The 26660-nt window shown below is 43.8% G+C and overlaps 1 protein-coding gene across 4 annotated transcripts in view; it reads right to left on the bottom strand.

The window, feature by feature from the left end:
- The window catches only part of tanc1b (tetratricopeptide repeat, ankyrin repeat and coiled-coil containing 1b), a gene marked incomplete at its 3' end in the record, with an annotated part of 144768 nt that overhangs the window by 67138 nt on the left and 50970 nt on the right, over positions 1–26660 (bottom strand). For 3 of the 4 annotated variants that reach the window (XM_083776986.1, XM_083776987.1, XM_083776990.1), the window contains exons 4-7: positions 26027–26131; positions 9666–9802; positions 6485–6689; positions 3085–3444 (exon numbers count right to left, since the gene is read on the bottom strand). In XM_083776986.1, coding sequence (XP_083633112.1) covers positions 3085–3444; positions 6485–6689; positions 9666–9802; positions 26027–26131 — 807 coding nt within the window. The remainder of the gene's footprint in view (positions 1–3084; positions 3445–6484; positions 6690–9665; positions 9803–26026; positions 26132–26660) is intronic. The other variant, XM_083776988.1, reaches the window with a different exon arrangement.

Genomic DNA, 26660 nt, shown 5'->3' with positions numbered 1-26660 from the left:
GGCTGGCTGTAATTGGGCACTTGCTGGGGCAAAGGGGACAGTGTGGGGCTGGACACTGAGGCGTGTCCATGGCAACGCATTTTGTGCATCAATCATCCTGATCCTCACGACTTTGAAAAAAACTCAAACGCAGTTTTCTGAAAAACCTGTTTCTATGGCAGTGGTTTTCAAACCTTTTTATGCCAAGGACCCCTAGAATTTAAAAAAATCTGTCCGGCGACCTCAATCTCAAAATATTATAATAAAGTATGAGGTATAAAGTGGTTAAAAGCTAAGGTGACGGCCCAGGCCGTAGCGTAACGGTCTGGGCACCGGACTGGTGATCCAGTCGCGGTGTGCCGCGGGTTCGACTCCCGGACCCGACACGGCCTTTACCGCATGTCATCCCCCCATCTCTCTCCCGTTTCCTGTCAGCCTACTTTCTATCCCTTAAAAAAATCAATAAAAGGCGTAAGCCGCAAAAAAAAAAAAAAAAAAAAAAAAAAAAAAAAAGCTAAGGTGACACTGCCTAATTCTACAGATGGATTTCATCAGGTGCCAGAATATGCCGCATTGCACGGATTGGATAATCCATTAAGGACATTCCAATAATGGACACCCTGCATTTTATTGACTGCAGTGATTACTTATTGAGGTACTTTGTCCCACACCGGTCTCATTAATTTATTTAAATTGAATGCAATGTAATGCATCGCATAAATAAATCGCCTAAAGGTTAAATTGTTTGCTTCTAACTGAATTGAATTGAATACAATTCCAAGGTCAGGAGCTGGGATACACACACGGCTGTATGCAACACCCCACCCCAACCCCTCCACGAAGTCACCGTCCCTGGCCCCTGTGGTGTGACAGGATCATATATTGGCCTGATCCATAAATGAAGTTGTCTTTCCGTGTCCTTGCTGTCCTCTCTCCCCGGGGGCGACTTTGTCCAGCGTAAAATCTGAGGTGTGAATCCGACAGACCCCAGAGGGCATCGCCGCCGAGGAGCCATGACATCAGCCCATAAACTCCTGGACCATACACACACGGAATGGAATGACTCAATCTGAGCCCGTCGCACACAACATACAGGATGACATAATTTAGTAGTGACATTGATTTCAGACCCGGAAGTGTAGTTTTATAAGATGCAGAATTAAGGTCCTTGCAGACTGGATGCGTTTAATTGATTACTTTATTTTTGAGCGGGCAACATGTGGCTTTGTATGCTACTTTCAAAATATTTTTTATATATTTGAAATCTTGAAACAGGCCTAATGAGTACTTTTGCTTTTGGTACTTTAAGTACATTTTGACGCAAATACTTTTGTACTTTTACTCAAGTACATTTTGAATTGCAGACTTTTACTTGTAATAGACCACTGGATCAGCCCATAAACTCCTGGATCGTATCCACACGGAATGGAATACCACACACACACTGGGTTCAGACGGAGGCACAGATAAACACACACACACACACACACACACATACATGCACAACGTAACACGGTCAAAGACGTCCTGGGCTGTTGGCTTTACGGGACGGTCTCGCTCCACACTGCCAGAGCTCATCATGTCAGAGAAAAAAAATATATATTAACGAGGGAATGTAAAAAAGGGGTATTGATGGACCGTTGGAATAATCATTTAACTTCAACAATCCAGCAGGAGTCTTCAGCATAATGCAATGTGTGCACTTCTTTAGGGTTTACAATACGGCTATAGATTCATCAGCAGGTTGTAAAGATTAACGTGTTGTGCACCAGAGGTAAACAGCGTGTGAAATGCTACCGTGGGCAGGTTTGTGCACTGCAAACAATGGCATGTTTGCTTGCCATATTGGGAGAAGCATACAAAAACAAAAAAGTCAGTGGGTATATCTGGCAAACATTGCATCCAAAATATCAAGAGGCAACAGACCGGCAAATGAATACTTATTTTACCACAACAAAAGCCAAGAAAGTGAGATTCATAGGGAGCAACATACTGCACTTGCACTAAATGATTTGTGGCTATCCAGACAGACTTCAGGTAACACAGGACGAAAAATATAACAGGAGCTTTGTGCTAAAAGCATACAAACCAATGGTTCGCAAACTTTTTAGCCCATAACCCAAAACAGAAATGAGACATTCTCCTGAGACCCAAACTAGTGAAAATAGCCAATCTACATGCTCACAACACGTCGCTTCGTGCTTGTGAGCTTATAGATCGGCTATTTTCATTCCTTCTTCTCTTCTAATTTATGGAATTTCAAGTTACTGAAAAAATGATTGAATTTTGGTTTTTAATTCATGAAAAGTTTTGCTTTTATGGGAACGTACAAAAATGTTTTGAAATAACAATAATTAAAAACCAAATTTAGGAAACAAAAAATAAGGGGACCCATAACAATGTGTCCACGACCCAGTGTTTGGGAAACGGTGATATAGCCCCATTCAGGAGGGCTATACCAAACACTGACAGCTGTGTGGAACTGTGGATACAGCAGGGCTGAGCCATAACAGGCACCGGCTCCTGGAGAAGGAATGCATAACGGATTGGGCCAGACATCGGCTTGTCCTCTTGTCTTATACGTGACAGTGGCAAGCCACAACACCCAACAGCTGCCTAATCCCTCCTCCTCCACGCAGAAAACGCGGCAGCCTCGACCCCTCGATAACAAAACTCTTTTCTTTTTTAACCCCCCTCCATCTACTGCTTACTCTCCCATCCACTCTCCCGCCTGTGCTGTGAGTTTCAACGAGCCCGTCACGGATGTGCCCGCCCGTGATCTCTAACCACTCCATCTTCCTCTCTCAACTTGCTCAGCCGGGAAATGAGAGGACACACTTCTTGTCAGACTATAAGTCACGGGCCATAATCAGAACAGAGCAGCAATTCTTTTTTGAAGTCCGCAACCACAAGCCAGCCAGGTGGGCTCAAAATGGATTACGGTCACATTTGCAGAGAGTGCAAAAAAGTTTAGCTGGTGTATGAAACACAGAACTTAGGATAATAATATTACGAAGGTCCTCGAGAGAAAGGCCTTCTATACCAAGCTAACCTTCTCCATCTGCATTTGTTTTGCAGAATCAACAAGCAATAAACAGCTCTTACCTGCAACAGAGTTGGGCCGAGGCATCATAAGGGATGAGGTGGTGTGTGGCAGGTATTGAACAGGGCCCTCGGACGGGTGACTCGGAAGTTGCGGAGGCGATGCAGCTGCGCCCGCCGATGCTGCGGCCGATGTGCTGGGCTGCTGCTGCTCCGTCCTGGACGGAGAATCAGCCGCCGGGACACCGCTGGCACCGCCTGAGTCCTCCTCTGCCACAGGAGAGCAGGTGTCGGCCCGCGCTCCGCTGGGTGCCAGGCCATGGTGAGCTCCCGCTGCGCTGCCCTGCCTCAGGCTGCCGTCCTTACTCCATTCCAGGCTGGAGCCGCTGCGGTCGTCATTCTCAGAGGAACTGGTGATAGTGGCTGCAAAGAAAGCGGAAAACCGAGGGAGAAAACAATGAATGAAACGCAGTGGGGTAAAGTAACTAAGTACATTTACTTAAGTACAATTTTGAGGTATTTGTACTATTTCCGATTTCCAAAACGTTTACTTCTACTCTTGTATATTCTTCTACTTCTACTTGTATATTTAGATTTTGATTAGAAAACAAAACATACATTAACCACGTCAGCCCTATATAGATTTCGGTCATTTGAAAATAGCGGATCTACAATGTGTCGCAACGTGACGCATTGTGAACTTGTAGATCGGCTATTTTCAAAAGATATTTACCGGTACACATTTTTTAACTTGTGAAATGGGACATTCTGCAATACTTTAGGTACATTTTGATGCCAATACTTTTGTACTTTTACTCGTAAGTAGTAAGTACATTCCGGATATCAGACTTGGACTTGTAAGTATTTCTGTACAGTATTGATACTTTTACGAGACGGACAACGATGAGTCATTTCTCTTATGAACATTTGTCTTTGTCTTCATCTCTAGAATGAGAAAGCTTCTGAACAGATAATGAACAGAGAACCTTTAATGCTACAAAAGTGCCTTTCGTCCCTCACTGACCTTATCAACACTATCACTGCCAACTGATCTCACATCTGATCTCACATCGCTACATTTAGCTTGCACTAATGAGAACTAGCCAGCTATGATGGGGTAGATTTATGGCATTCATTTCCATAGCCTAGCCTCGTGCGATCACATCTTTTATCATCCCATTCTTTTCTGCTCTTTTTCACTGGAGGACACAGTATTGTATAGAATAAAGCATACTAACATAATAATAGGCATAATTATGCTCATTGTAACCATTTTGTGTTTGGATTCTGTATTGCAAAATAAATAATTCCATGTAGCCTATCCCAGAAAAGCAAGCTTAGAGTCTGAGAGGAAGGACTTGTGGGGAAAAATTACATTGAATAGTTTTGGATTTTGTGGCTAACGTGAAGTAAAATCCCTTAATACTGTGCTTGGGCCACCCTGGCCATGCTAGTGCTATCCAAAAAGCTGAGCAGAGGTCCAAAGCCACACGCTGGCAGGGTGCTGGATGCAGAGGATTGAGACCGACTGGCTGGGCTGGGCGGGGCTGGGCTTGCATCACATATTATATACCAATGCTGATCTGGATTTCACAATGCTGCGGTGCATTGCATCATCGATTCATCATGGATGTGCCATTTTTTGTAAGCCTAACAGGGTCATCCTCCAGGCAGGTTATGAGGTAACACACCTGGAAAGCAAATCTACCGTAATGCTGCGTTCACACGGGCAGATGCAAAGACACAGTCTACCATCAATTTTCAATGGAAGCCAGCGACATGAAGGTACAAATTTACATCAGACAGCTACAAAGTAGTGAGCTGGTTTCAACTTCAGCTACAAAGGTTCTGCCTTCCCACCCAGGACTGGAAGATTCTTTCTACCATCTAGTCTCAACCCTGTGTGTCCTTTAGTCCTGTGTTTCCCTTGGAGGGACGGGGGACGGGGACGGGGACGGGGGACTATACGTCTTAACCAGGGTGGTGCTGGGCATGGCGTGAGTCGTGACATCAATGCTTTACTCAGGCAGGTACTATATCAAGGCTTACATGAATTATTGAGCAGCTAGCTATGATACTGCTCTGGGGGGCCTTTATATGAGTCATGGCTATCAGATATGTCAAGTGCATCACATTCAGGCTATGGGAAATGCAAGTTGTTGAGCCAGGTCTGGCTAGCCGTGATGAACCGTAAACTGTGATGGCCTAGTTACACTGCCCAGGGAAAATGAAAAGGTTAATAGCTACTCCATGCCCTACTTTTTATTTTTTAAATCAACCAATGTCCAGAGATTTGCTGCAACTTAAACCGCCAAAAAGAGACTAATTGCGTATCCTGGGTAGCAATAACATGCTACAAATCTCCATTGAATCCCCAACAGAAAACATTACAAATCCATTGTCACAATGAATTTCTAAACATTTTCGCAAGCCATCGGAAGCTTTGCGAGGAGGAATCGCCTAGGGATTAATGCAGTAATAGGCCAAAGTCATCTTCCTGTCAGCTTGTGTAAATCCCCAGCTATCTTACAGGCCTATTACTGGAGATACTGTACAGCGTTGTACCACTGGAACTGTCACCCCAGTGCTCTCCCATAGCGGAACCATATCACTGACACTCTGTTGTGGACGAATACCATCTGACACCAAATGCTTTTCAACACCCCACAAAGAAGCTGTCAGTTGCACAGGAAAACCATGAACCTGTCGATGTGACGCGGGATTGTTTTGGCAAAATCGCGACCTAAACGAGAAGCATTGGCCGAGATTGGTGATGAGACACTAATGCACCGTTAAAAATTAGAACGTGGATGTAAACTAAAGTAACTAAGTACATTAACTTACAGTAAGTACTGTACTTAAGTACAATTTTGAGGTATTTGCACTTTACTTGAGTATTTTCCACTACTTTTACTTCAACTCCACTACATCTCAGAGGTGTACTATTACACCATTATTTGAGTAACTAGTTACTTTGTAGGTTTTGATTATTATTATAAAATTAACCACTTCACTGGCAGCCCCTATATACATTTCGGCCTATTGACAATAGCAGATCTACATTCTGCATAATGAGTACTTTCTACTTTTGGTACTTGAAGTACATTTTGATGCCAATACTTTTGTACTTTCACTCAAGTACATTTTGAATTCCAGACTTTTACTTGTAAGTCGTTCTATAGTAGTTCTATATTTCAATACTTTTACTAAAGTAAAACATTGGAGTAAAAAAAAAACACTAGTCCAGTCAGTCAGTCAGTCAGTCAGTCAGACACACAGACGCACACACGCACACACGCACGCACACGCACACACACACACACACACACACACACACACACACACACACACACACACACACACACACACACACACACACACACACACACACACACACACACACACACACACACACACACACACACACACACACACACACACACACACACACACACACCCTCACCTATGATGCCACTGTCCTTGCTCTCGAGTGTGGAGCTGGGGCTGGTGATGGTCCCACAGGGACTGGAGCGGCTGAGAGGGAGGGGCCGGTGGCTGCTGCTGCTGGTGCTGTTGAGCGTGGAACACGGGCTGTCTGTGCAGGGGGAAGCCGTGCTGCTGGTCAGGGTGGAGCAGGGACTGATGCCCCCCTGGCTGGTCACAGAGCACTGGATGGAGAGGGTCACAGGAGGAGTTCACTCAGTGATGATCAACCACCAGTAGTGGAACGTTATCAGGGAGGAGGGGGTTGTTGTTGGGAGGATCCATCATGAGCACACCCTTTACCTCTCACCAGAAACGGTTTTATGTCGATGCCAGACAAAGTTACAAATGACATGCGAACATCGGATGTGCGACGGCTCACCATGGACAGCGCTCAAAGCTTTAGAGATACAGGGCTTTGAAAATCCTGCTTTAATGGAGTCTAAATGGAGTTGGATGTAAAGAACCCATAGCTGGTGGGGACGGAGGGCCGTGCACAAAAATCCTGGTGGGTGACGAAGACGTTGCCTAGCAACATAGAGCTCCCATTCAAAGTAGGATCTTCCTTGCATCGTATCTCTGAAACTACGAGCGCTGTCCGTGGTGATCATCATCCAACCTAGGTTCGGATGTGATTTGTGATTTATTTATCGCATCGCTCCCGACATATTACCGTTTCTGGCAAAAGATAAACAGCGTGGGCTACTGCTAACACACGCCGTTTCTTGCAATTATCTGCGAGTGAGTAACCTGGATGTTAAAACATGGTAATCTGCCGTAATCTGCCTTATTCTGATATTTCCAATTTCCTGTACTTTTACTCCACTACATTTATTTCAAAACATAGTTACTAGTTACTTTGTAGATTTTGATTATTACTAAACTCAGCCCACTTCAGCCCTATATGCATTTCGGTCATTTGAAAATAGCCAATCTACAAGCTCACAAACCTTGTAGATCTGCGATTTTCAAAAGAGTTTCACACATTTGAAAACTTGTGAAATGGGACATTCTGCACTTGGTACTCAATTAGTACATTTACATTGCAATATTGACACTTTTACTTAAGTACATGTGGGTACAATTTCCACCAGGAGTAGTTTTCAGTGATAATCAATGAGTCTGGCATCACCTAAAAACGTGTGATTCACGTTCAGCAACAACTGGCATTCGTATGCACATTCTTTAGCCGTGCAGTCCAAACAGCATTTTTTCACCTTATTTGGGAGGAGAGCCGTACAATATGATTTGATTCCACTTGCCCTTGTTTTATCCCAAAACAAGTCTCTGACCATGTGAAAGCAATGTAAATTCCTTCACAAAAAAAACCTAGCCTTTTCACATGAAAGGCATACGCTGCATGGGTACTTCACTGTACACTCACATCGGGAAGGGCCAACAACACTATAGACAATCCGGCGAGGGAAACTCTCAACTCTACCAAGCACAATAGATATTCTCCGTACCTTTGTCGCATTACCATGCTTTTCTGACCGGCCATACAATGGCGGCATCTTCCTTTAAGCTAGATGACAACCATTACACTCCCAAACTAAACGTTACCCCCGCCCCACTGTCCTGCTGCAGTATACTGGTGCCAGACAGTAACTAGGTTGAGTGCTTCCTGAACGTGTGCGGTTATCTATCCTATTATAGCTAGAGAACTTGGCCTGGGCCCCCATCCTATCCCATTGATATTTGAGCACCAGGTTCTACAAATGACAGTTTTCTGAAAACCCTACGGTTCTGTGTCAGCGGCCCCCATCTGAAAATATGTCGTTCCAGAAGCAATCTTTTTAGTTAAAAACGTTTGCTGTGAAATAATATACATTCAAAGATTTGCACACATTTCCACGAAAATAGCATATCTACAAGCTTGTAGAGCTCGTAGACCTATGAGCTTGTAGATCTGCTATTTGTCAATAGCTGAAGTTTTAAATAATGGTTAAAGTGGTTAAAAGCTATGGTGACACAGATTCGTTCTCAGGTCTAAATGGGCTAAAGACAACAAACACTTGCAAACAGCTCCACGCTGGAGGACATCAGGGTTTAATTGTGCCTAACATTTCCAATCAACTCTTATTCTTCATCTCTCCCACGTGTTGCTACACTTGAGGAAAAGTGTGTAGACGGTTTCAGAGACTACAGGAGGTGGAAGCCTGCAGCCCAACATACCGGGCTGATAGCATTACACCTTAATGACATTTAATAATTTACTCTAGCGTTGAAATAACTGCAATATAGACTACAGTAGGTCTGTGTTGTAAAACAGCAGCATGGAGGAGGAGGAATGAGTGAAATCGTTGGCAGATGACCCTTCGTTGTGCGAGTTCTGAAGACCGAACATGAAGGCTAAAATCTCGGGTGGCAATTTAACTGTAAAAACAGACCCATAAGTAGTTAACCAACATCACGACATGTAGCCCAAACGTGCTCATTTGACATCCCACCTAATGAAAGTGACTCACACAATACTGTATAAGCCTCTTAAAGGGTTCCTCAAATGACCAGCTGTGTGTCAAAATGTGTCCAAAACGCACACACGACGAATGAGGGAATCAAAGTGAGCCGGCCTGTGCTCTCTGCTCTCAACACAGCCCCAGATTAATTAGCACGGCCAAACAAGCGAAGGCTCAGTCATGGACATAAACTATTTCTGGAAACACTCTTCTACATGTTCAAGAGCTCCAGGAACAGCACTCAAGTTACTGAGGTGTGTGTGTGTGTGTGTGTGTGTGTGTGTGTGTGTGTGTGTGTGTGTGTGTGTGTGTGTGTGTGTGTGTGTGTGTGTGTGTTTTGAGACAAGGGGGTGGCTACATGTCAAACTGGAGACATGGCGCTGAAAACAAACCATGCAGCAGTCAAGATGGTCTTGAAACATCCCCTTGTTTGCTTTGTCTCTAACAGCAGTTTTGAGATAGTTACCCCTGGTTTGTTGCGGTCCAACATCACTTCTTCTTTTTCTCCTGCACTCTCTCACCTCCTCCCATTCCCCTCCCTTCTCGGTCCTTGTCTACCTTATGTATCTATCCATGTATCTATCCGCATGCTGCAGTAGCGACAGCAGCTGCATGCTGTGGGAGGTGGTGGTGGTGCGAAGACAGGATGGGGGATTGAGGGAGGCAGTGAGGGAGGGGGAGAGCAAAAAGAAATCCAAATACCTTCTTTTCATTCTTGTCGTCCATAGGTATGCGAGCCGTACCCGGGATCCCTTCTCCCAGTAAGAAGCCCAGCCTTGTCATCAGTTCCTGAGTGGCGGGAGAGGAGGGGCTTGGCTGTTTGTCCGCTTGTTGCAGCTCTGTGGAGAGAAAACGACTCAACGTGAGCACAGCGATCATTCCCCCCCTGTGTTCCAGCGTACCGCGGTGCGCCCGGCGCAGGGGCCACTCTGTATGCCCTTCCCTTCCTGCTCCACTCCGATATGCTGCACTACTCGCCAACTGCTGCTGTGCAGACCTTGAGAGGGCGAGAGCCGCGAGACAGATTGAGAATGAGAGAGAGAGAGAGAGAGAGAGAGAGAGAGAGAGAGAGAGAGTTGTGTGTGCGCGAGCGTTAGTGCGGGGCAGAGACAGAGAGACGAGAGGGGAGAACGCAAGATAAGGGGGGCATGGGCTAAAGCTTGTGTCGGTGTGTGCGTGTGCGTGTGCGTGTGTGCGCGCTCGCGCAAATGTGTGAGTGCAAGTGTATATTATGTCCAGCAGCCAACCTCATTAAGAACCCCCAAAAGTCTATGAGAGAGAGAGAAAGAGAGAGAGATACAGAGAGAGAGAGATACAGAGAGATACAGAGAGAGAGAGAGAGGAGAGAGAGAGAGAGATACAGAGAGAGAGAGATACAGAGAGATACAGAGAGAGAGAGAGACAGTGTGTGTCTTGTGCAACACGTCTAGTGTGGTGGTCTTTGTGGTTGTTTACATCTCTCACTCACAGAGTCACTGAATAGCAATGAGATGGAGAGAGGTTGTATCCTCCCTGGACACTTGTTGAGACACAGATTTCAGCGAGTCATCCACAAGTCAAACCCCACTGTTAGATATTTTTGTAACATTTGTAATGCATCATCATCTGGCCAGCGGAGTTTTTCAAAGTTTATTTCTCCTCCTCGCTACCCATTTGATGAGCTTACATCCAGACTATTATGCAGCGATGCGTCTGCAACAGTGGAGGGATTGAGGAGGGCTAGTGTGTACCCCGTGTGCGTGCGTGCGTTCGTGCGTGCGTGCATCAGTGGTGGTTTATTTAAGTAAAAGTATCAATTCTGCAATATTGAAATACTGAGTAAAAGTACAAAAGTATTGACAATTTGGCATCGAAATGTACTTAAAGTGCCAAAAGTAAAAATACTCATTATGCAGAATTGTGAGCTTGTAGATCTGCTATTTTCAAATGGCCGAAATGTATATAGGGCTGAAGTGGTTAATGTATGTTTTGTAATAATAATCAAAATCTACAAAGTAACTAATAACCAAAGTTTTCAAATAAATGTAGTGGAGTAAAAGGACAATATTTGGATCCAAAATGTAGTGGAGTAGATGTAAAAGTATTGGAAATTGGAAATACTCAAGTAAAGTACAAATAGCTCAAGATTGTACTTAAGTAACTGTACTGTGTGCGTGCGTAGCGTGCGTGCGTGTGACACAGAGAGACAGAGAGAGAGGGGGGGGGGGGCAGAGGTCTGGGATACAATAAGTTATTATATATAGTGTAGCTCTCTGTCAGCACTCCTCTCTCCCTCCATCTATCCTTTACTCTCTCTCTTCCACAGTTATTAATAATGCTGGCAGTCCATCTGATTAAACACAAACCAGTCCAGCAGCATAATGTACTGCCAAGCCCTAATGAGGTCCAAACTAAGCCACCTCGCAAAGTGCAGGCCTGCACGCGTCACGCACACATGTGCGCGACACACACACACACACACACACACGCACGCACGCACGCACACACGCACGCACGCAAAAGTCATAACTCGGGATGGCAGCGTGCAACTGTATGCAAAAAGCACATTTAAATTGAGTACCAACTACTCATGTTATTATATGGGTGCAGTCTGACGCTGTGTTGATTGCATTGTTGATGTATTCGCTTACAGTATGTTCGCCTTTGGGAGCCTTAACACTTCTGTAGTCATTCTGTGTGAATTTCAAAGGAATTGCCAGCTGTTACTCGAAGGGGTTCTCCAAACACGTACAATAGGCTATGACAGTGGTTCCCATACAGTACGTTTTAGTACGTCATTACTATAAAATTAGATGTTTGCCTGGGACTCAAACTAGGGAAAATAGCAGATCTACAAGCTCACAACGCGCCGCACCACATTGTGAGCTTGTAGATCTGCTATATTCACTACTTCTTAACCCATTCTGACTGGGCACCCATTTTGGTGTCAGCATCATGTTATGCTTTAGCTATTTTTGAAAAATCGAAGAACGACTGACATTTTTTAGAATCTGATCTCAGGTCAGAATGGGTTAATCAGACCAGTGTGTGTCCAGTGGAAACCTCGTATGAATCTGATCTCAGGTCAGAATGGGTTAAACATTAGTTTTCTAATTTATGGAATTTAAATTTAAATTTAATGAAATTGAATGAACAAATATAATATCTGTCCAGTGTCCATGATAGGGCCAGCAGGGAGCAGAGTTGATGGAGATATGGTTGTGAATGATAATACATCATTACTCAGCCACTCCCAATAAGAATTAATCAAGAGACCAATTACAACCCCCCCCCCCCCCACCCCCATTCACAAAACCACGTTACCTGGAGGTTAACGAGGATGAATGAAGTCTAGAATCCACAGCAATTATGAGCCTCAGGCCACGTTTAGTCATTCAACTCACAAGGCACTATTCAAAGTGACACATTTTTTAGGTGACGTTGCATTCTGTTTCTTACCGCTCCTTGGAAATAAATGTTCTACACCAAAGTTCCAGACTAATATCTACACCCCTCCAGCCATGAAATGTATGCGGGTACCAATAGATGCTAGGAGGTAGAGGTCTTCATATGTCCACCCAAACTTAAGATCCGAAACAATACCCGAGACCTGAGATCCATGTTTTATTATGGTATTGGGGCTGGGTCAGGTCCAGAGAGACCAGGATTACTACATGTTTTTAGTGAGGCTACCTACCCTAGGGGACATGGGGAGAACATGCAAACTCCACACAGAAAGGCCCTTTCACCAACCTGATGCTCTGATGACGCGGAGGAAAGAACACGCCCCCAGGGCCCACAGCATCCCCAGCGGGAATCGAACCCAGGACCTTCTAGCTGTGAGGCGACCGGCTGTGACACCCCCTTTCATTAATTACTGAAGTAGATTATCAAATATGAGGAAAACAGAATTTGATAACTAATAGGCAATTATACTCTTGAATCATGGAACATTTTTCCAAATCCAGAAAATCCAAAATCCAAGGAAGGTTGACTGAGCAATTGTTTACTGGAGTTAAAAGTAAGTATTATAGTCGTCGTCACAGATTGAAACTCTCATTGGCCTACCTGGTGTACGTGTACAGAAACATAATGTACAGACACCCCCCCTTATCCCGGTCACCTGACCAACAGAGAGACGGTTTCGAGGGACAGCTGATTAGATCCATCAAACTGGTCTTTATTACTAGGTCCTGACAGGGTCACTCCATCACTGGGTCCTCTCTAAACCACTTAAACCCACCTGGCTCTGAGGGGCAATCAGTAGATGTGTGCTGGGGATGGAGTCATCTCCTGCAAGACAGCCAAGGATCTCCAAGATAGATATTACACAGCTAGATAAATAGAAGGCTTGAGATAAGCTCCGTGTGTGGATACAAATACACACACTGTGCACTCACACACATACAAACAAGAATCTATCCACACGCACGCACACATACTGTATGAGCAGTTAGTCTGCTAGTTACTTAACCTATACTATATTACTTTCAGGGGGAAGGGTTTAGGAATAATTCCTGACCTTGCCTGCAAAATACGTCCAGGTACAAAATACAAGAAGCTATTAAAATACTTGAGATATGAAAAAGTAACAAATAATAAGCGTGTGTCCATAAACAAGGACAGATTTTGTTTTTTTGCTGTGTATGTGTGTAGGGGGGCTTCATACATATTCATTATGCATTATTCTATATCCATTAAGGCAAGGCTGAATCAATCAGTGTTGATTGGACAATTATCTAAGCCTACGGTGCATCTGCCAAAGATATAATCTGTTAGTTTTTGGTGATTGACAATTTAAACCACCTTCATGGAAATCTCGAAGGGGACCAGTAGCTTTGTTGTTGCAAGGAAAGCGGTAAAATGAGACTTTAGTGGGTGTTCTATAGTCTCAGACCGGTTCAACCACCGCTCCGAGGGACCCAGAAGTATCTCTGGAGGAGGCGCTTACATCACGGCTTAAATAACGAATAGTAATATGTAGAAGCTCGCAATGCGGACATTGGCTATTTCTGCTATTTGTCCATTTTATAGGGTTACGTTTATAGGAAAATGTCCCTGCTTTTGTCTGTTTTTAAATACCGAACACCTCACAGATTTTGAACAGAGCACGTCTCCTAGTATTGCGTGTAGTGTCTCTCTTCCAATAAAGTAAGGAGATGAATGTCACCAAGGACCTTTTATTAGATGACCTCCACTTTTAAAACAGCTGCATGGTACACTTAAGGGAATGGAGCCCTCTGGCTGGTATAAATCATTGGTACAATTCAGTAAGAAGCCTCTTAAACAACCATCCTAGACAGTCGATGGAAGAGCACTGTGTTCCTGGGTTATAGTAAAAGGCCTCTCAGATCTCCTCTGCCACCGACGTTCGTTCAATTTCAGCCACACAGACACATTAGGGCAGGAACAGGATTAGGAACACCGTGCTCGCCTCGGTCACACAGTCACATCGCCGTATCTCATCCCTCATCGATGAAACAAGCTTGTTAATATCTGGAAACCCCTCATTTGTATTGAGAGACCCTATGGCTGTGCCGTTTGTAAATTAGCTATGAGAGATCCTACGAGTGTGCTCTTTGTGTGGGGAACGAGCTTCTACCTTCTGCCTTGATCTCCTTCTTCCATTTCTTTGTTTCTTGGAAAAATAACATCATGGGAACTATGCACAAAAACAAATTTCACCCACTATTTTTTACTTTGTGACATCACTCGGTGATGTGACAATAAAGATGATTCTGATTCTGACCTTCTGACCATCCGTGTGGCAAAAAGGGATTCCGAAGTCCGGCCAGAAGGTTCAGCCTAGCCTCGCTGACACATGAATCCCTAAGATAGGATTCAATGAGTGCTTTTTATCAGTGGTCTTATGTGGTCCTCCTTTCTGTAGACTGTGAATACGACGGTCATGAAAGAGGGTTGCTAGTTGCTACGGTATGGTGATTCACAATGTTATCAGCAGCGGGGCTCCTCACTGACTGTGACTGGTCTGCCTGTCTCCTGAGATAAGGTGACGGTGGACTGAGTGCCGGGCCAGCTCCTAGCTGGCTTTCACCCCGCAGTCTGGAGAGAGATTGTGGCTCTGCTCTCACTCCGTTGCTAATGCTCACTGGCTCTTTTACCCCGGGGCGCTGCAGGTTACTCACTCCCATACACACAAACAAGCAGATGCACACATGCATGCTCAGCGCACACACAGGCACGTAGATGAACACACATACACGCACGTGCACACACACACACACAGGAATGCTGAAGTCCACTCATTGTTCGTCTCTACCACTGCGGGGACAATAATGGGCGTGAGGACACTGGTCTGTCTCTCTATCTCTCACACTGTATGTGTGTGTGTGTGTGTGTGTGTGTGTGTGTGTGTGTGTGTGTGTGTGGGTGTGTGAGATTAAAGCCAGGGAAGCCTCTGGGCTGTCCACGGGCCAGAGGTGGAACAGTCACAGCTGTGAACAGTGTTATTATTACAGCCTATTATTCATACATCAGTGTGGAAAATGTACAGTATGCAAAGTTGCATACATAAAACTCAGAAACAAATGGGGAATGCATGCACCACACGGTCATACAAACCTGTTGTACCCATCCGTCTGTCTGAGTCACTTTTATGCCCATAGTAATACATATTACTACTGTTTAGTGTCCAGAAGTAAAATAGGCCTATATCTTTTTCAAATGTGACACTAATGTCACTGGTATTAGGAGATATCAGTAGGTAGTACTGTAGGCGCATACGTCATTGATAAGAGCAGAGAAACTAGGTGGGTACAGTACCAGGTCATCGGTGTTAACTCTTAAAGTGTAATCAGTTTTAACACTTTCAGAGATTAAATAACACAGTTGGCCAGATCAGACTCAATCCTCTTGTTATTTTGACAATATCGATAAAAACAAAACATCACTTGCTCTACAAATTTCATAAATTGCTTAAGACCTTTTAAGTGACCTTTTGAGCTGTAAAGTCAATAGGCTATATACAGTATGCATACACGCCATTTTTTAAAGAACTTAGGTCACTTCCCTACTTCCTTCACAGGTGTTACAGATGATACTAATGAAGGCTCTGTTCCATTCCAGTCAAACAGAGTAAGGGTGCTGCTATTGTGCATGTTGGCTCACTGGAAACACTCTGCTACACCAGTGGGTCACAACGTGTCCTTGAGTGAGTTCCAAATGGCCCCGTACAGGTGTGCAACTCTTGAGAGTGTACAAATGGAACCATTTGTACACTCTCAGAGTTATGGGTGTCCTTGAAATTAAAAAGTTTGAGAACCACTGCACACTAAATGGAACAGAGCCTTAATTAGTATCATCTATCACCTATTATTCTGTGTGCATAGAGCCCATTTAGCATTCTTGACACAAATAGGAAATACGCTTGGATTGCATTTTGACATGGACTGTGTTCATATGCAAACAGCTAATTTACCTTTGCTAATGGAAATGGGAACTTGTTATGATTCACAAACAAGTTTTCAGTCCAGTTAGTTGGGGCGAATGACATATTCTGTGTGCCAAAAGAAATTGGGGTCAGTGCACTGTGTCGAGCACTGGCTGTTATAATGATGCAGCTGCCAGGCCAGCCTGACAGCTGGTAGCATTTATTAGCCGTAAAGCACCTGTAATGACAACAAATATGCACATTAAGTTTGACGTGCACTATCATTTCTATGACAACAAATCAAAGTTAATCAGAGAGACATGCACGGGTAGTGGGGAGCTAGTGACACTCCTCCTCATTACTAAGCCGCAAATAAAACCAACAGAGAGCTGTGTGAACATTTTAGTTTTTGCTCATCGTGTAATTGTTATTTAATGTCATGAATTTTCGTTTGCGGTACCATCCACATTCGATTACAATAATGAACCATATCCAGAAATCTTCTGTATGCATAGGGCTCTGCATTAGGTTGAAAAACACCCTACCCATAAATTCAACATCATACAGAGAGAGATTTTCTTTTAAAGGAATTGCCTATTCTTGGTTTGTTCAGTCCACTTCATCATTTTCCTGGGGGTTCAACACCTTCAAGACTTATAAAGATGCTTGCTTCATGCCTTTTTAAATGTCAGGTTTATGCTTCTGCTGACAATCTCAATATGAGGTGGAATGTTTCTCACACTTCATACAGGCAGCAGGGCGCAGACAGAGTTACCAAGGGATAAAGTCCTGATAGAGTTGGCAAATAAAGACACACCGAGTGGAAATCTGTTATGAGCTCCAAAAGCCGGGCCCCAGAAAAGTGCTTTAACTGTCCTATAAAATTAATAACAGAAGTGGAGGTACGCCTGACCTTTCTGAACCCACCAATGAATGCTGAATGTATCCGAATTGTGTGACACTAAACTATACTATAAAAGGAGTGTTGATTCATATCTGGGTGTTCTTACAAAGCAGAGTGCAATTCCTGTAAACAACATACTGTACCCGATAGGTGAGAATGTACCGCTAGCTACCAAAGGTACTCCCTGGCCAGCAGTTGCATGTAAATACAGCATAGAATTTAGTGTCAAAGCTGAGTCTCAAGTACTGTTTGTGATCTATGGATCAATCACTATAACAGATTATCCCCCAAAGTCTAAAAAGGTTCTCCGTCCAGTTTGTTTCCCCACATTCTAAAAAGCCACCCTGTCCATTTTGTTGGACAGGGCCTGTAGTACAATTCAGCTCATATTCGGTAGGCTTTTTCCTAACCTATTTCCATTTGTTGAAAACACTCATATCTTGTACAAATGAGCCTATCAATCAGCAGAATGGTCTACTGTCATGGAGGGAGAGACCAAGTAGCGACTCATCAATTAGGACTGTGCGATATGGACAAAATCCAATATGATAATATTTTAACAAAATACCTTGATATCGTGATCATAATATTATGATGAAAATATATTATTTTAAAAAAAAATATTACAATTGCAAAAATAGCAGCTCTACAAGCAAACACAAACTGCTGTATGTATCTGGTTGGGAGACAATATCATTTGCTACAGGACAACTCAAGTAGAAAATCCCAGGCAGAGAATTAGTTCCCACTGCCGTTACATACCCGATTAGTTCTGTACACACTAGCCTGGAGATATGGAAACATATAACGTAACTGGAGCTGGAACCACTTTGCTATTCTAATAATAGTGGAGGGCAATGGGGTTTACAAACAAAACAAAAAACATCATTAGCTACAACGTCAGGAAGTTTACGAGCAGGTGCGAAGCGGACGGAGGAATGGAAGTGGGCGGAGGAAGAAGAGAAACACGAGGAGAAGAACGAAGGTAGGGAGAAGAGGACAATAGGTGAATTGCCAACAGACCGGCCCTGTGGAGCAGTCTGCCGAGAAAATGATGCAGCCAGTGCTCATTAGCAGCTGGACTTCCATTACCCCGGCGCTGGAGCGCATCTAATGAATGCTTGAAGAGCCATCCATATCAAGAAAGAGTTCAGGAGTGCTGGTGGGGGTGACGTGCCTCCCTGAAACATGCAGAGCGATTTTTATTACACATTCCACAGCTGGAACATCTAGAGAATCTTTTTACTGGACAGACAGGAGTTGTCTTACAGATTGAGAGGGTGAGACCGACCGAGAGGTTGGGCAGTAAAATACTGTCAGAGGGGAGACCTAAAAGGAGGCGCCGGAGGCAGTGGGCAAAGCGCTGTACATCCACATGTCAGACAAACAACAGCCCGTGAGCACGGTAAACGGCGGTGGTCATCATTTGATGTCTGGAATTGCCACGTAACGATTATTGTTGCCGCCACAGATGGAAATTCCTGAATAGCTAGAGCGATTTGGCAGAGCAAAAGATGCTTCATGGAGTCATTCAGCCCTGTGACAGGGACACAGCAGTTGTGTTGTAGAGATCCAAGCAGATGAGCAGCAGAGATTGATGAAGCCTCATCCTTTTAACAAGAGGATAGACAAACAAGCTCACAAAGAGGCAGCCTTGTCGCTGTTGATTAAAAGAGGACAGCAACAAAGGGGCTCAAGATCCCATACATTTGGGATTCAACTATCACACTGCCACAGCCACCAATAATTAAAGCCTGTCTGTCTCTGTCTTTTTGAAAAGCAGACATACATTGTTTTCTACAGTGGGGCTTGATTACACAATTGCGTCGAGTCCTGATTATAGTAAATGCTGCTTCATTTTAAAGCTGCTTTGTGCCGTTCAACCCCACTGGGTGCAATGTTTGTTGGGTCAATATGCTCTGGTTATTGAATATGTAATTACTAAGGTTTCTGAGAACAGAATGGATATTTCAATCTGCTAAAACAGTAATATCCTTCGTGTTAATTTACTGAGGATTTTACTGTGTTCAAACTGAAACAAGCTATATGAAGATAGCCTGCATTTATCTCACTCATGACTGCTTAGTCTTGGTTTAGCTGTGGCCAATTAAAAGTTTCAGATCTCAGTAATGACATATTTTAGCCAGTAATATCATATATTCTCCCTTTAACAGTTGCAAAGTGCTCCCGTCAAGGCCGATGCTTTCCCCCCACCAGAGCCCCATCGGTGGCCATGAAATCCTGATTCTGATCACTTACAGAAGTAAGTAATGAGAAGTAATGAGAAGATGTGACTCTCAGGAAATGAGAACTGGGTCACGGAGGAGGTTAAATTAACACAAAACACTCCAATCGCATACAGATGGCCACGCACTCTTTGAAATAATGTCTAACCCAACTATGTTTAGGTACAGTACACAATAAAGTAGTATCTAAAAAGAAAAAGGACCAATATCCTGAATTAACTTTAATTCACTTATACACACAATGTTTCAGTCACATTGACCTTCATCAGGCATTCTGAGAGTGCACTAATGGCTTGGTTACATTTCGGCCTCATAGGAATACAGTAGCCTACTACAAATAACTGTCTTGTTAAGAAATGTAAAAACAACATCTCACACCTCTCTCTCACAGCTACAACAGACATTGACTCGATGTTCAATTAGTACGATATAGTAACATTTAGTTAGGTTGCTCAACAGCGCAATCACACTTACAATAGTTTTCTCATGCTCACCTTCTACAATCAAGGAAATAATTGCATGCTCAGCATTACAGAATGCCATACGTACTCTCTAGTAATGACAAGGTATCTCCAAAAATGTATTGGAGATTGTCATATATAGAGAATACGAATGCTCATAGCAAAATGTTTAGACAGCTTGTATTTTAGCTTTGTATTTAAACATCACTTCATTGATGAAGTTTCTTGATAGCAGCTAGCTTTTTTTTAAATCGACAATAGCCAGTGCTTAAATGTCAAAACCATTATGATATGAAGCGCCCACTGCAGCTATGACGTGGGGAGAACAGAACACTATGACGGCAAGAGAACAGAGACCCACGGTTCCCCTCTGATTGACAGAAACAGAGTTTAGATACCAACCACAGCCGCCGTGTGTCGTAAACGTGCTCCCGCACTAACACATATACAGTATGCACTACATACATAGTACATACAGAACGCACACGTATGCACACACACACACACACACACACACACACACACATGCAAACCACTGGCATGCAAGAAACTGTATCCTTCTTCAAAGACGGAGCAAAGTGAGATGCTCTGTGCCCCAACAACAGACCGACACATTTCTTTTCTTAGTCTCCAGCCCATCGTGAGTGTTCAGTAATAGAGAGCATTAGAAAGCTGACGGCCCAACCCAAAATCCAAACGGGAAACAACTGATTACTGAATATATTTAGACATCCACGATGGGGCTCTAACCATGTGTCTGGGGGCCGTCAAATGAAGCACAAAAGCAGCACACAGCATGAGACCATGTTTGGAATGACAATGAGGGCTTTAGACACATTGGTGTGTGTAAATTGTTCAGACAAACATAAAAAAGCCTTGTTGGTTGCACTCAAGATTGTTAACACTCTCTATCTATCCATCCATTCATCCATCCATCACGGTGGTGAATGACGTGAAGCCTGATATGAAACAAGACTCTTCTTCAGGACCCCTCAGTCAGAACCGACATGGCCAGGGGTCTAAATGTCACCGGGTTCTCATGCAGCGGCGCTTCCAATGGATATTCCGGCTCAGATTCCTGGTGGCATTCCGGCGTTGTGTCGACATTCCACGCTGACTGACACCGACCTTGTTGTAACACACTCCAATGTCACAATCGTCCCTCCCGTCTGTGCTGGGGATTTTTCTTTTGGTCAAGTGGGAGAGCAACACCAAGGCACTCATTGTTGCTAAAAGAATGCTGGAATGGACACACACCCTTTGCTGTCATCATGAGACCCATATGACACCTCATTCATACCAACGAGCCCTGTTGATGTAAGGGCCTTATACCCATTACAACCTACATAAAATAGCTAGCATGCAGCTCCAGTATGTAAATATAAATGTACTAGTACTAGGGCATTCACTAGAATTCACAAAATTCATTTTTACTAGTTGCCTAGTTTACTAGTCGATCTAGTCGACTAGTTGTTTAACTACCTATTGTGTAAAAAAACCGAAAAAGAAAATGTACATTGGTGACTATAACTATAATGTACCTGATCTTGAGGCCTACAAAATCAGGATTTTTCTTATCCAACAAGGTTGACTAGTGGATTTACTAGTCGACTAGTTGCTTAATGCCCTAACTAGTATATGAGAGAGAGAGAGAGAGAGAGAGAGAGAGAGATGGTCTCTACTATCTATGCTACAGTATGTCCCATCTTCCGGGCTCCCCTCTTAATTTCTTTTTCCTGAAAGTAACAAAAACGATGGCGCTTGCACAAAAACTGATTTCACCCACATTTTACACCAGTAGACTGAGATGTGACAAATAGGCCGCAGTTAATCTAAGCTAAAAATGGGCGTGACCAAAAAGAAGATGCAATAGTATCCTCTTAGGGCATCCAGAAATATTTAGTACATGGTAAATTCAGGGGTTGAAAGTTGGGGTACCATTAACAACCTATATGTGTAAGGCAAAATTTCATTATGCTCTTTTTTTTTCTCGTCGTTTGCTCTTTCTTGCACTCCTTATTCTATCCCTTTGCTGTGCTTGCTGTGATTGATATTTGATGTTATCTATGCTTCTGCATTGTCTGAAGGAAGCCAAACACAAATATGTTTTACTCGTGTACACAAGATGTAACAATAAAGTGCAATCTTGAACCTTGAACCTTTAATTAACTAGCATGTGACGTGTCAAACTAGGGGGTTTTCATGATTCTGAACACATACCAAGCATTAGTTTTGAATGAAAAACATTCCTTGGGTTAAATTCAGCCATAGCCACTTGCCCAAATGTGACCTCATCACATGTGTGATGGCGGCTATGAACGATTTTAGCCCAAGGAGTGTTTTTTGTGCAAAACTAATGCTTGCAATGGATTCAGAATCATGTAAAAGCCCTATTATTTTGATACATCACATGCTACTTAAAACATAATGACATTTTGAAATGTTTTTCCTTGTTAATGGTACCCCAACTTTCAACCCCTGAATTTACCAATCAATGATCCATAATTATTTCATTCACAATTTTGTTATGTTATTTGGGTGAATTTAACCCATTCTGACCTGAGATCAGATTCATACGAGGTTTCCGCCGGACACACACTGGGTCTGATGAACCCATTCTGACCTGAGATCAGATTCTAGAAATGTCAGTCGTTCTTCGATTTTTCAAAAAATAGCAGACCTACAAGCTCGTATCGCGCCACTCGGTGGCGCGATATGAGCTTGGGTTAAGGATCATAAAAAACCTTGAATGATTACTATTGCAATTTGTTTTGGGTCATATAAAGTTCATTCTGATTCTGAGAGTGAGAGGGAGAGAGCATTTAAAGTATGTTTTACACCGACAGCTGTGCTGGTAACAATTAGCTTTAATTTAGTCTTTGTTTTTTTTCACGCAGCGCCTAAATTAACGTGATTTGATGCCATTAGTGAAATAAGTTGGCTAATGCCTCACACCAGCGTTATTTCTCAGCAGAACACTTCACCACCCCTTACCGAGCTGTGATGGAGGAGAAAGCTGGCCAGAGGAGGCAAGATAGCATTCAGACTTCAGAGTACTGTTTTAGTGTATATGATTTAGTACTATAAAGTAAATTAAACGACGATGAGGCCACGGAAAACTGTGCAGCGACTGTTTTTAGTCAACTGAAATATTCTATATTCTAGGGGTGGGAATTATCGATTAAATTATAATTGATACGTTTTGATAACCTTATCGATCGATTACCGGTTAGTTGATAAGTAGCATTTTTTTATTGACATAAGGCATATTATATTCCTTAACAGTTTGACTGCGGAAAACGATTTACCAGACTTTTAATCAACCCCCCTTCACTGCCGAGATTGTTGTATTACCTTTAGAGCATACGCTGAATTATTTGGGCTTTTAATCCGCGAAAATCGAGCGAAAAAAGCTTCCCCCGTTTGTTATGAACGGCCGGACCACCCGCCATCTTGGTACACCCGGAAGACGCAGCACAGGAGCCTCCTCCATGAGGCGTTGAACCCCATTCGTTTGCATTGGCCTCAATTTCCCAGAAGCCCTAGCAGCCCACAGCATGTGACGATTTCCGTTTTCCTCATCAAAACAGATGCATCTACTCTCTATCTCCGCGGCGAAGAAGGATTTTCTATTTATTTTTTACATTGCGGCGGATTAAACACATAAAACAAAAGTTGCGTATGTCCGATATGGCAGCGACATTAACCTGGAGTAATCCATTCAAAGCACGGAAACTGTTAATCAAATATTAATTTGACCATTTGAGATACAGGGTCAGGCAATGGCGTCTTTGTATGAGGAATAAAATGAAATGAAAAATGCTTGGTGGGGGGCATTATTGTTACCTGTTAAATTTAATAGAACTTGCATTGGTTATTTCTGTCATATATACTATGTGTGAGCACTCTGTTAGAGAACATGACCTCAAATAATATTAACACCCAAATCTCACATTAGAAATCAGAAAAACAAGGCTTTAATCTGTGACGTCACCTAGCTGCTCAATCACTAACTGCTACTAACACGTTTCTCTGGATACGAGCATCTGCTAAATGCCTAAATTGTAAATTGTTGGAATTGTAATTAGAGACTGACGTTCATTTCAGCACTAACAATTTGGGACTGGGAAACCTTCCCTAAAATTACCCTGGCTTCTGGCCCTGAATCCCCCCCCCCCCCCCAGATCCAGAGATATTCTCTTGATTGCATCATCAAAAGGTTCTTGGCCATAAGACTATTTCCGAGATAATAAAAATAACATAATGTAAATTGTATTTCCAGTACTCGTGCGTGCTTGGCACCGCTGCGGTCAGATGGCTTTTCTCCCCTGGGTCTGGGGCGGGCAAAGTGATGCATGTAGGGCGGCTAGCCCCAGCTATGTGTATAGGTCTGCTCCATCAGCTGAGGCATAATTTTAGACTGGGGATGAAGTCCTAGAGGAGACTCCGTGGAACAGGCAGGGTTAAAACAACCATGGCGGAGAGGGCCCTTCTGTAAACACACGTCAGATATACGATGTGTGTCTGGGGATAATGCGGGCAGATATGCAGCTATGAAGGCACAGTTTATGTAAGTGAATTTGCGTGCAGCATGTGCCTGTGTGTGTGTGTGTGTGTGTGTGTGTGTGTGTGTGTGTGTGTGTGTGTGTGTGTGTGTGTGTGTGTGTGTGTGTGTGTGTGTGTGTGTGTGTGTGTGTGTGTGTGTGCGTGTAAACATGTTTCACAGGGGTTATGAGACCTGCTGGGAGAGGCTAACTGGGGAAGTATGATGAAAATGTAGACAGAGAGGAGGGTCAGAGAGGGTTTGGGCTGAAACCGTGGCAGGTTTATTTTAGGACTTGCTTGATGTCATTGAGCCCAGAACTGACCCAGTCCCCACATTTCCACCCCACGTTTGTTCCGTTCTGAAACCATTTTAGCTCTTCTTGATAAATTCAAACCAGGGTGTGTGTGTGTGGGGTAATAATCATGTTTAGAAGCCTAGTGTAATGTGTGCAGAGCAACCTGCCGTGCAAGAGCTGAAGTCGATTCTGGAAAACATATCTTAATTTTCCTGAAGAACCTATGTTTCTATGTCAGTGGTTCTCAAACTTTTTCATGTTTCAAAGTTTAAAATAATGGTTAAAGTGGTTAAAAGCTACGGTGACAAAGATGGGTTCCAGCAGTATTAATGGGCTAGTCTGAGCGCTAGCTCATAATAGCCGCAGCTCGCTATCAGTGGCTGTGTCAGGACGCCGGCTGGCACGAGGCAGTGTTTTCAGATGGCGCCCGCCCTCCGCCGGTAGCCCCCCTTCTAAGCCTCGACGCCGCTCTGTGCCAGCTCAGTGTCGGACGCGCCCCTCCTGCTCTGGTATGTAACAGTCGGTCGTGATTAAACCACTGAGATACCTCTGACTCTGCAATGTGAGCCGGGTCTACAATGAGGGGGTACCTCACCGAGTTGCCTTTTAGCTAAAGATAACGCAACCCACAACTTCAGTTAAGCCTATGGGAGGAATTCAACCCCGCCCTGTTCTGCTGAAAATCAAAACAGAGCACTTAGTGGAACATTACCCCTACACACACAAACACATGGGACTCGACACGGGAGCGAATAGGCTACAATAACAATGAAGACAACTGGCGCGCGCACACACGCACGCACACACACACGCACACACAGAATAAAGTAAGTGTTGTTCTAAATTAATCTCCTCAACCTCTCTATCTCATATCCTATTTGAGCAAACCAAGCTAGCACGTTCTTACAATCTCACGCTGTGGGAAAAGTGTTTCATCTTCAATCTAAACATGCACTTAAGCATAAACAGGGAGAACAGCGTTTGCTTGACAGACTTGCATGCTTGAACACGACTCCAATAGGCATAGATACTTGCATAGACTGTGGCTGCACACTCTGTGTAACAACAAACTCCTACGCCTGACCCCATAAATACAAAAGCTCACATTCTAAAACATACAAATATGCACGCATCTGTGTAGGCAGGTCACAGGAGGAAGGTGATGTGTACATCACCTTCCTAGTTCACACACACACACACACACACACACACACACACACAAAGTACTGTAAGCCAACTCACCATTATGGACAGAATCCTTGTTCTCAGCAACCTTCCTCAATGCTGAGACGATGGCATCGGGAGGAACTCGAGGACTCTCCACATACTTCGGCTTCCTTATTGGTCCTGCCAGTGCCAGCCACAGATACAGAGGGAATGAGAGAGACAGAGACAGCAAGAGAGTGTGTGAACAAGTGAGCGAGAATGAGAGAGAGAGCGCGAGAGAGAGAGAGGGAAAGACATAGAGAGAAAGAGAGAGCAGAGAAAAAGAAAGAGAGAGTTCTGGCTGGATTAACGTGTTCCAGATGGGATTGGAGATGAGACGCGGCAGCGTCCTAGTGGGACAGGCTTTGGCGGCACTCCGTGGCGCACACGTGCACACACAGACACACACCCCCCCCCCCCCCCCAGGCAGCTCCCTGCGCTGATAGCAGCTCTGCGCTGATAGCCCAGAGAATCATCCGACTGCATGGAGGCTCATAGTAAAAAATATTGCTAACCAGCTTGGGGAATGTAAACTACAGCAGGAAACCACAGCAATTAGCCTCTTTGCGAACTTTAAATGTCTGTGTGCATGCATGCGTGCATGGGTTCGCCTCTGTGTGTGTGTGTGTGTGTGTGTGTGTGTGTGTGTGTGTGTGTGTGTGTGTGTGTG

This window comes from Protomyctophum parallelum, assembly GCF_964188405.1.
Source record: "Protomyctophum parallelum genome assembly, chromosome: 11".
Classification (NCBI taxonomy): Eukaryota; Metazoa; Chordata; class Actinopteri; order Myctophiformes; family Myctophidae; genus Protomyctophum; species Protomyctophum parallelum.
This window is presented reverse-complemented; position numbering and strand designations above follow the sequence as displayed.